The sequence below is a fragment of the Argiope bruennichi genome, chromosome 1 (assembly GCF_947563725.1).
Source record: "Argiope bruennichi chromosome 1, qqArgBrue1.1, whole genome shotgun sequence".
Classification (NCBI taxonomy): Eukaryota; Metazoa; Arthropoda; class Arachnida; order Araneae; family Araneidae; genus Argiope; species Argiope bruennichi.
This window is the reverse complement of record NC_079151.1, coordinates 146,975,793-146,987,276: the sequence shown is the minus strand read 5'-3', so window position 1 is coordinate 146,987,276 and position 11,484 is coordinate 146,975,793. Positions and strand designations below refer to the sequence as shown.

At 31.6% G+C, this 11,484-nt stretch overlaps 1 protein-coding gene across 1 annotated transcript in view; it reads left to right on the top strand.

Annotated features, from left to right (window-relative positions):
• Nucleotides 1-491: 491 nt before the first annotated feature.
• Nucleotides 492-11,484, top strand: part of LOC129975464 (WD repeat-containing protein on Y chromosome-like) — a 33,907-nt gene continuing 22,914 nt past the window's right edge. Inside the window, exons 1-3 of the mRNA XM_056088528.1 lie at nt 492-647; nt 4,516-4,717; nt 9,976-10,272. Of these exons, the coding sequence (XP_055944503.1) occupies nt 492-647; nt 4,516-4,717; nt 9,976-10,272 (655 nt within the window). The remainder of the gene's footprint in view (nt 648-4,515; nt 4,718-9,975; nt 10,273-11,484) is intronic.

The window sequence follows — 11,484 nt, the reverse complement described above, 5'->3', positions numbered from 1 at the left end:
GAGGTTACATCGGCAGAGCAGTTCACTATCATCTGGCGAGAGCATGCGTAATTATCAAATAAAATTATGTTACTCTACATGTGGTAATGTTATAAACGCTGCAACAAAATAAATTGTCTATTCAGTTTTAGACGCTGCATTTCATTTACAGAATAAATAGCCGTGAGTGCAATATAAGTAACACCTCATTAAACTTTAGTTTATAATCCATTACTCATTTAGCGAAAAGAAAAGGAATATGGGTTTACAGAGCACATTAAGACAAGCGCAGCTGTTTGCCAAGTGAATGTGATGTCAAGTCCATTGACTTCTTTATGTAATGAAAGCTTAAAAACTAGAAATTTATATCATGTATGTTTTCTTCTTGTTAAGAAGCAAATAAAGTAATGTAACTGTTAAAAAAATATATCTGGTATTCCTATTCGCAGGCCAAATACATTTCTAGTTTAGGAGTCATTGTGTCGTGTTCCGTGCATACCGAAAGAGCAATGATGATTCACCATCTCGATCGCAACGAAAGTTCGTGTTTCACTTCGGAAGGTGGAATCACTTGTTTCGACTTCTGTGAAAAACTCAACTGTTTGGTTACTGGCTGCATAGATAATTCAGTGAAAGTATGGAATCCTTCAGAAAAAACTTCATGCAACGTGAGTTATTTATTTTATCACAATTTACTTTTGTTCCTTTTCTGATTGTGCTACAAAGTTCGACATCAATTTTTGAAAGCATTTATTTTTTGAGTATTTATAAAAGTCTTTGAAAAATACTGTGTACAGTGTGGACATTAAAGTTCTGAGTTCTTTCTTTTAACGGACAACTATAGCCGTAAAAGTGGAGTGCAGGAATATGAAAGTCGCAATGTGCCATACGATATAATTGCTTACAATGCCATCTGACAGTAAAATACGAGTTACCATTTATGTCGAAAACAATATAAGAAACCGGAAAAAATAAATTACATAGAGCTTCATTCATGTAGCATCAAATAACATCTTGTACATATTAATGAACAGAGCACAAAATGCATGTTTATATAGTCGCTATATATTCAAGCTGTGCCGTCACGCAGCACGAAAGAATGGTGCACTTATCTATTATCGGGATCATTTACTCTTTTTATAGCTACAAAATTCATTTGGTTTGAAACTGATTATGAAAAAAAAAATTCTGGTTGTTATTGAATATTCTACAACAAACATTAATCGGCCTGCTATATCGAACTTTGAACACACATTTTAAATGTGCTATCTTCCAATTATAGCAATCATACTGTACATATCAGGAAATGTAAACCCTGCCTCGTTCACCCATATCATATCCTTAAGGAAGGGTGATATGATTTCTAACTGTTGTGTGATAAAGTGGTACAATGAGTCATTTTTCTTAGTATCTGCAAAGGTACTGAGCGGTACAGATGAGCATACAATTCGTTCTAAGAATTTCCAAATATGTGTTTTGAAAAGCCATCATTCCATAAGGGACATCATGGTTTTGTAAATCATGGGAAATCAAATGAGCGTTTTATACATTTAAATCTTAGCATTTTACACTCAAAGTGTCTTTTCACGTTAAATTATGGGTGCAGCGGAGTGAAAAGAGGTTATTGCGGTACATTGACCTCCTGCCGGGGTCTTCAACCGTAATTTAGGAAATGGATACAGCTATAAATAATTTGGAGAGATCCATGCAATGGGAGAAAAAAAATACGAGAAAAGGAGGAAAATGTAGAAGATAAAATATGTTGAATTCATTCTAGAAAAAAAGAAGTGGGGGAGTTAGGACTAAACCTCTATCCTAGCATGCGCGAGCAGTAAACTTTACCTGACTGTGCTGTTTGGGCACGCTGAATACTGGGAGGAAAGTTTTCTATTTGTTCACAGCATCTATTACAAGTTGCACGTGCTGCGCGTCATTTCTAGCATCTTTAAGGTTTCTTTTTTCTTTTGCTAATAAGTTGAAGTTGTAATGGTAGAAATGTCTTTGCATTTTTGGAAAGACGTAGAAAATAATTTTCATGTCACATAAATTATTAAAAATGGAATCGTTATTTTCAGTTAGTAAAAGGTTGTTTTGTAAGTTAGAAATTTCTAAAAGTGGGTTAAGAATTTTTTAAAAGAATATCTGCATATGAGATACCTATTCTATGAAAATTGTTTCGATTATCTTTCGGGGAATTTTAACATCCCCTCTAAGGCACAATGTATTTAGATTTACCGTAATTTATGCAAACAGGAATTCAATTTTGTAATATTTCATTAAATTCCATTCAAAACATCCTACATTATTTGAGAATTATCTTCTTCAAAGAATAAAAGACATCACTCTTTCATGAAAGAAGCACCTGATCCATCGTGAAATAAATGTATTTGAATTACTGAACAGTGCTGGTCCGACGCTGAAATCTTTCTATATTGATTTTTAAATACAGCAAGTTATTAGCACATCACATTAGTTGATACACATTATTTAACGCATCAAGTTTTGACTTTTAAATACAGCAACAAATAATACCAAAGATTGTTTTGTTTCGATCATTTATTACACTCACTCCTGATGTGTGGAGAAAATTAAAACATTGATGCTTCATTACTTTGTAATCGATTTCTTTCTCGTATCCTATGTCATCTTTGAGATAAGCGGCAACTCCATATTTTTTTGGCTCATTGTCAGTTTATTTTGGAAATATAATATGAATGAAGAAATAATTGATATCAGCCACCCTAAAACGTCGTACCGTAGATGCAACAAAAACTTTATTTCAAACGATTCTGTTTATTTTCTTAATGTTTGATGCATTTAAAATTAAACATTGTTAATTAATCGATCTTTCAGATTCATTCTGAAGTACTTTTGAGTTAAAATAAAATAGAATAAAGGAAATTAGAAATTTCTAATCTGCATAGCTAAAGTTTCTACCCCAATTGGCGTAGAAAAATCCACGCACTCGCGTTACCATAACTGGCGTTGAAAATTCACGCATGCGCATTGTGTTCTGATTGTTGACAACTATTTTCAACGGATGCGGATTTGATTTAAATTATTTTTAGGTTAGTTGCATGCTTTTGTAATTAAATTGTATTTATGTTAGCTATATATTTTTTGTTTATGCTTATAGTTTTAAGTATTTTACTATAAGCATTCTATTTACTATAAGCATTCTATTTTAAGTTTTTTAAGTAGTTTTTTTTAACCTGTTTTGAACCGATTATTTTAAGCGATTCGTTTTATTTTCTTAGTGTTTGATACATTTAAAATTAAACATTGTTAATTAATCGATCTGCTCATGATGAATCTGAGAAAGTTATGTTGACAAATTCTTGAAATATTACATAAATTAAGAAAGATATTCTTCAGTGCCCATAAAGTTTAAACGCTCAGTGACTATTTTCAGTAATCATATTAGAAAAAAATACTTTGTTTCAGTAAAAAATATTATTATATTAATTGCAGATTAATCCTTTTCACTTTAATTGAAAGTTTAAATTCTAAGGGAACTAACAGAAAAATAGAGAGATACATATTACGTTATGACTGAAGGCTTTTATAATATTATGAGTGAATTATATGACTATCAAAATTTGAAGAAGCTATTAAAGTAGGAATTGTATAAAATATTTAATTATTAAAATTTTAACGAACATTAAGATTGGGGAACCGGCTGGTCGCCAAAGGCGGCTAGTATATAATATAACAAAGGGAAGTGATCTCTCCAAAACTTTCTAGCATACTCTCCTATGAAGATGCTATCCCTGAGAACGCCTCGCATGGCATTAGCGTAAAATAGATAGCAAATATTAACCTTTGGCCTGAATTTAGAATTTTTACTGAATATGCAGTGCTCTTGGCGAATTGATTAGTGATGATTAGTTCCGGGCATGCGGTTAATATTATCCGAAAATCGAATTTGCGTTTTAGAGGCATTTTACTCAACCGATTGAACAAAAATTTGACACAAAACTAGTCACAAAATCCCATATTAATTTTTATATATTTAAATCATTGCGTTTTTTTATTTATCGTGTTTACATATTTCTGAAGTACCGACCGACAGACGGCCAACCTTTCATAGGATTTAGTTCAAAATTTGATAGGTGTCTATAGTATAGATGTTAAATCTGGGCACTGAATATTATCCATCTAGCTTTCTTCGCTTTGTGTTTCCCACTAATTGGGCTTACTTACATTCGAACAACCGGTTAGAGAACCTCCTTCTGAACGATTTTGCACAAAATTTGATTGAAATCTACAAATTTCTGTGTAAAGATCGTAGACCAAATTTCATCCATTAGGGCAAAACGTTTTTGTGTTTTTATTGTCGCAAACAGCAGGCGGACATTTTGCAAAAATGTGTTTTTCGAACTCAGAGAAATCTAAAACACGAAGATAGGTAAAAATCTCGAATTCTAATATTTTGACAATTACAATACTTTCTCTTACTCTTTCCATATATGAAAAAGTAAAAGTAATCACAATTAAATAGCTGCCAATCAATCTGGATTATTTTTCATTCGCCAGGAAATCCTTACAGGCCATTTTAACTCCGTAACGCATGCCTTGGTAGCCGAGAAACATGACTGCATCATTTCTGCCGATCGGGACAAAACGGTTAGGGTGTGGAGCTTGCTTCGATCCGAGTGCCTGCAAGTCATCAAGTTCAAAGAGGCCGATTTCGCTGGAAAGCAAATATTCGCTACTCTATACCTGGATAAAGAGTATGGTAAGTTTCTTTCCACTTAAACCAACACAGGCTAACTAATTTTATGCTTAAGATTTAAATGGAATTTTATTTTATGAGAAAAAAGTTTGATGGCATTAAGGTTAGTTTATAGATGGAAAGTACTGTAATTGCCAAAAAAAAATCATCTCGATATTTTAATGAATCCTCATGTTGCAGACCTCTCTTGGTCAGAACTAAGCGTCTGCCTGACTGTCAGTTTGTGAAAACGGTTTCTCAACCCATAAAGGAAAATCTTTACTCCTCAATCAAGCTTCTGAAGTACAAAGTTGAAAGATTTTTTTTATTTGTCTTCAGATGTACGGAAAATATCTCAAATGGATGCTTTATTTTCAAGCAAGATAACGTTTTCCTTATTTACAAATTCCAAATATAAATCTTACTGTGCCAATTTCGTAAAGGCCATTTATCTAAAAGAAAATTTCTGAGAATGAAAAGCTTTCAGAGGTGACTTACAAAGCTATTAAAGAATGTTACACTCGCTTAAAGAACGATTTAATGGCGAAAAGAAAGAATTGCATTAAATATAAATCAAGTAATGAGTAGCCAAAAGCAGCTATAGAATTAGTTCATAAAAATACAGTATGCGCCACAATATACAGTATTGAAATGAAAAGGTGAACAAAATGAGATTATTGTCATCTGTGAGTTTATTTTTCCTTAAAAGAAATTAACATATATATATACAACATAATTAGCTTGTTGATTTATCACGGTATGCGTAATGTAAGTGTTCAAAGTGTGCACCGGTTCGCTGTAGACAGTGTTCGTATCGTTCACGCAGATTTCTCAAACATATCCTGAAGCAAAGTTTGGTGCAGACTCCTGCAAAAAGAGATGATTTTCTCATGTAATGCAGGCACAGTTCTTGGTGGATCTTCACAGTTGAACACACTCTCCGTTAACATTCCCCTTCCGTTGACACAGTACACTACCCAGAACGGCGAAATTTCGTAGCATTCGCAGCATAACTGGGCTACTTGGTGCCGTCTTATTAAACTTCTCTTGGAATTGTTCCGCCACTTTTTTCAAACTCGGCCCACCTTCACGGCCGCTTCCGTTTGAGCGGAAATAATGCTCAACTATAAATACTTTTTCCTCTGTCGACAGACCCATTTCCAACAACAACTGCGCAATACAACTTCCTTTTCACTACTGCGAACACGTGTAGTTGGAACTATGCCTCGTCGACAATGGAATGCGCGAGTTTCAGTACTTTATATTTTAGCGCATACTGTATATGCATTACATATTTTTGAAATTTTGATTACCTCAAAATACAGGTGGATAATGCATATTTTATCTGCAACAAGGCTAATCAAAAGCCCCTCTCTCTTCAATAATTAATATAGTGATGAAACAGTTAATTATGGAAACAAAAAGACAACAAAATTGTTCGAATAATGTTATTTCATAATTCTAGACCATTTTTTATTTTCATATTAAATTTATTATAGCACATTTATAAACTAGCAACCAATCACCACTAGCTAGTTGCATTAAAATTTAAAACAACGAAAATGCTAAATACCATTTTGAATAAAAATTTCTTTTTATTCAATACTAGCATTTCGGATTTCAATTGGTTCTCGGGACTATATTAAATCCAAAAATTGGAAAAAAAAATCTTTTAATCTGGATTGTAATGACCCCAGCAGAAAAGACTTTTTTTTATTAAAATTTTGTATATTATACTATTTTAGAACCTGTTCCACTTGTTCTTTTCTGCATTTATAATTCTGCTAATTCTTTCGGTTTGTATCAACTCGCTTAAAATTTGAGCTTAATATGATTAAACTTAAACTGAACCAATAACTTGCTTGTGGTCTCATAATGCATGTAAGGAAATTAAGTGCTCATGGAATTGTTTCTATAATTTCAAATTGTTACATAATTTCAAAAATATCTTACAAGGGGAGGGCAAGGGTTGGGAAATTGAATTTGGAATGAAATTTAGTATTTGGTGTTTAGAATATTCTTCATTGAGATATAAAAACGCAATAGCAGCCAATTTCGAAATAATAAATTTTTAGTATGCCTTAATAAGTTTGTCGTTGTGGTTTAATAGCGAAGAGCCATGATCGTAGTTTACTATTGACCGCGAGGTCAGGCTTTTAATTTTGTCAGGGTAATTTTTAAAATTAAAAAAAAATATATTTCAGATTATAATAATAATTTATATCATTCAAAAAATAAGTTATGGTTTAGTTTACAATAGCATATGCTATTCATTTTTTTATGCAAAAAATAAATACTCATTCTTATGATAACTGAACTATAATCACATTTTAATGTTTTAATCACTAAAATAATTATAAACATAGCTTTAATGGTTATAAATATTAATTATATTTGCTCACATTAAAAAAAAGTTATTCAATTATTTAAGAAATTTATTCTACATGTATTAATTTTCAGTTATAGAATTAAAATAATAATTATCATAAAATATTGGGAAGCAAAATATATTTTGGCGTACAATTAATAAATGTGAACTGTTTATAAGGGCAGCATTTCTTTTTGAAATTTAATGGTAAACGAATTTCGTTCCTATTTAAAAATATTTCTCTATTCAAAAGGTTTTTTTTTTTACTATTGCTTGCATTGCTGTTTCTGTATTCAAAAGTTTTTTTACTATTGCTTGCACTTTATTAGATTCTTCAAGAAAATTCGCTTCAAGATCATCTTCGATTAAATAAGCAGAATCTGCATATGCTTTATAAGATTTTTTATCTGCAAATCTCAAATCTGAACAAGTTCAGTAACTTAACATCTATTCTCAACTATCACCTTTCAATCATTTATTTAATAAATCTGTAAGATATTTAATAAATATTCAGCTGCTCACTATACTACTGGGATAAAAACGGTTTTGTAGAATTAGAACCAAGGATCCAATAATTTAAAGCTTTTGATGAAATACAAATGGTAAAAATAATTTGAATCATTAATTATCTTTGGCAAAGGATTATTTAATATTACTTAGAACTTTAACTAAAAATTAAATTTTAATCGTAGTTAGAATATTTTTATTGCTTAAAATTCTTATATGTTTAAAAATAGTTAATATTTTAATTAAAATATTTGTCAATTTATGAATTGACTTGAAATACTTAAAAAAAAATTAAATACATTTTTAGAACTAGACTATATTTTAGAAACGTATTAGTCTATTGAATTCTGATTGATGAGTTTTTTACCACTAAACTGCTTCGTCGTAAAATCACAGCAGCATTTAAACCAGGGGCGGACAGACTTTTCCAGGATTTGGGTTGCTTCTAATTTTTTCAAAGTGTTGCAAATCCAGCCATTGGCGTAGGTGTGGTGAGCTGAAAAAAAAAGATCTAAAATATTTATTTTAACTTAATAATAAATACGGAATACCACCATAAATACAAATATAATAATAATAGCAAGATACAAACATAATAATAATAGCCTCAAGTATAATAATATCAAATGACGCATTTAATATCAAACAATTCAAAAAACATTAGAAAACAAATCATTTTCATCTAAAGTTAGTTCTCGTTGATATCGCTGATAGAAAACTTAGTCCGCATACTGTCCGCCAATCTTGAATATCTCGGTGTATGATTACTAACTGCTAATCTTGCATTGGATTCAAAGTGGTCGTCTGTGAGACGGGAACGATGTGTTGTCTCAATTATGTTAACCGCTGAAAATGCAGATTCACACAGGTAGACAGAGAAAAAGATCGATGTTAAATGATATGCAACTTTTTTAAAAAAATTAACATACTTTACTTTGTCCATTAGATTCCAGACGTTATTCTTGGGTTCTGAGCTACGTGCTTTTAAAATGATGCCATTTTGAAAGAGAAAAACTTTGCTTTCCTCTAGAGATAAAGAGAATATATCTTAATATATATAAATTACGTGTCACGTTGTTTGTCCGCGATGGACTCCTAAACTACTTAACCGATTTTAATCAAATTTGCACATCGTGTGCAGTTTGATCTAACTTAAAAGATAGAATAGCCCTTTTTTTGAATTTTTAATTAGAATTTTAATTATTAATTAAAAACTAACTTTCCCGCCAAAAAAATCTTTTCATTTTTCCCATCGCCAAATGAGTACGGCTTCAGTTTTTTTTTCCCAACAGTCATGAAGCTAGGCTTAAGATTTTTCGGCTGATTATTTGAAACGATTCTATTTATTTTCTTAATGTTTGATGCATTTAAAATTAAACATTGTTAATGAATCTATCTTTCAGATTCATTCTGAAGTACTTTCGAATTAAAATAAAACAAAATAAAGGAAATTAAAAATTTCTAATCTGCATAGCGTTACCCAAACTGGAGTAGAAAATTCGTGCATTTGCTTTAGCATAATTGGCGTTGAAAATTCACGCATGCGCATTGTTTTCTTATTGTTGACAAATATTTTCAACGGATGCGGATTTGGTTTTGATGGTTTAATATGTTTCCGACAGATTATTTCAAACGATTCTTTTTATTTTTTTAGTGTTTGATGCATTTGAAACTAAACATTGTTAATTAAACGATCTTTTTATGATGAATCTGAGAAAATTTTGTTGAAAACTTCTTGAGATATTATATAAATTAAGAAAAATATTCTTTAGTGGCCATAAGGTTTAAATACTCAGCGACTCTGTTTTCAGTACTTATATTTAAAAAAAAATGCTTTGTTTCAGTAAAAAAATATTATATTTATTGCAGTTTAATCATGAAGTTTTAAAATATTTTAATGAAGAAGCAATTTAAATGGGAGTTCCATAAAATATTTAATTATTAAAATTTTAACATGCATTGAGATTGGCGAAGCAGCTGGTCGCCAAAGGCGGCTAGTAATTTATATTTTCAGTTATTTCTTCCACATTAACATAGCCAAATGAATAACTCATGAATGTAACAATTGTTTCTAATCTAGTAAATTCTTGAAAACATCCCTCGAATTCAGAGTGAAGTTTTATTATTTCTTCATAATACTTCTCTTTGTTTAATGTAACTACGTTTTTCGACAGTTCGCCGGAAATATTATTTAAAGTTTTCACCGGTGTTCCATAAATATGTTTCTTTAAGTACGCGCCTCTTAGGTCTTAGTAAAAGCTGTCACCCCAAAATGTCTTGGCGGTCCGCCGATCGATCGCTATCGACTTAATGTCCACTCCTGATTTAAACTATTTCCAAAATCGGAAGGTTGTTTCAGAAAATTCTTCTACTAAAATATATCTTTTATAATATGATATTCTTACAGACAAATTGATTATAACCACCAATCGGATAGCGGTGCTTAATGCTCGTAGTGCTGATCTTCGAAAGGCGGCACATCCAGACAGCGAACTTATAATATACACTGCCTACAACAGCGTCTTCGATTGCTTCATTACCGTTGGAAATAAAGCATCCATCGCCATTTGGAACGCTCAGTCCTTCTTACTGGTTCACGAGTTTGCTGAAGCCCATGTCGCCTTTACCAGGATTGGAATTCCTCAAGTTGTAGATGTTTCTGTTGCCGCTCTTGACCCGACAGAGCGACGTTTGGTCACAGCAGGTAAGAAATGACTGCATGAAAGCATAAATAGCAAAAGAGGAAATTCAAAGCCAAATAGTTGCTTTGCAAGTAAATATTACACGGATAGATTCCTAAGATTGGGCCTTTGCCGTTTCCAAGATTTGCCGCATTTCTGATGGTACAATTTATCTTTCAAAAAGTCCTTTATAGAAATCCCTCTTACGATGCCGCAGTTGATAATTGCCCTAAACATTCGACCTTCTAAATTCTGATTTCCGGCTTATCATAGCTTGCTATATTTTTGTTCATTTCTTGTTGTTGCGTTTAAAGTATGACTTGTTTTTCATGGCATTTTGATGATTTACTTCTTTTGATTAAATATCACAATGAATAAAAAACCTCATGAATGTATATCGGTAACAGCTCTTTGCTTTTCTTTTACTATCCACATTTAGACTTAGCCATAACTTGGAAGGAAGTTGGTATTTCGTGCAAATCTAGATAAAGGCATTTACTAACTTATGCATATTTATCATTATTATCAGGTTTAAGTTGAAGTCCTTTTTGACTTTTCAAATTAGCTGACAAAGGAGCAAAATGACTAAAAGAAAATAGTATTTCCTATGAAAAATATGATAATTGAAAAAATAGATGTTTGAAGCGCACAAACAATAAGCCCTCTTTTTATAATGAAATGTGTCAAATTAATTATTCAATTTAATATCATTTTTTCCGCCCGGTAATCTCGTTTTCCAGAAGACTTGAATTTGATTTTCGATGAAATATGGGCGTTGAGTTTTAGAGATATATTTGACCTCCTCCTCCTTTGTTGGGTGCTTCGCTATAAAGAACGGGTATTACCGTGACTTCTCTCGGAGGTCACGGTATTACCCGGATTTGGATTCATTCGGGAAGAATTCTTTCCAAGACAAATGAATCCAATGTAAAAATCTTCCTTTCTCTCTCCCTCTCTCTCTCTCTCTCTCTCTCTCTCTCTTTTTAGAGCTCGCTATGCTGACCAACAGTAAGAGTAAATTCTCAGCTGTTGGTCTTAAAATTTTATGTTAAAAAAAGAAGAAAAAGAGGTGCTTTAACACTAAACAGAAAAAATAAATTGTCATTTTTTGTGGGAAAAAAATGTATCAATGATTTGTAAACATAGAAATCTACGGTTTATTAAATCATAATTTTTTGTGTAGCCCCATACTCTATTTACAAACCGTAGTGCCAATACAAATTCCCTTTTGTCTA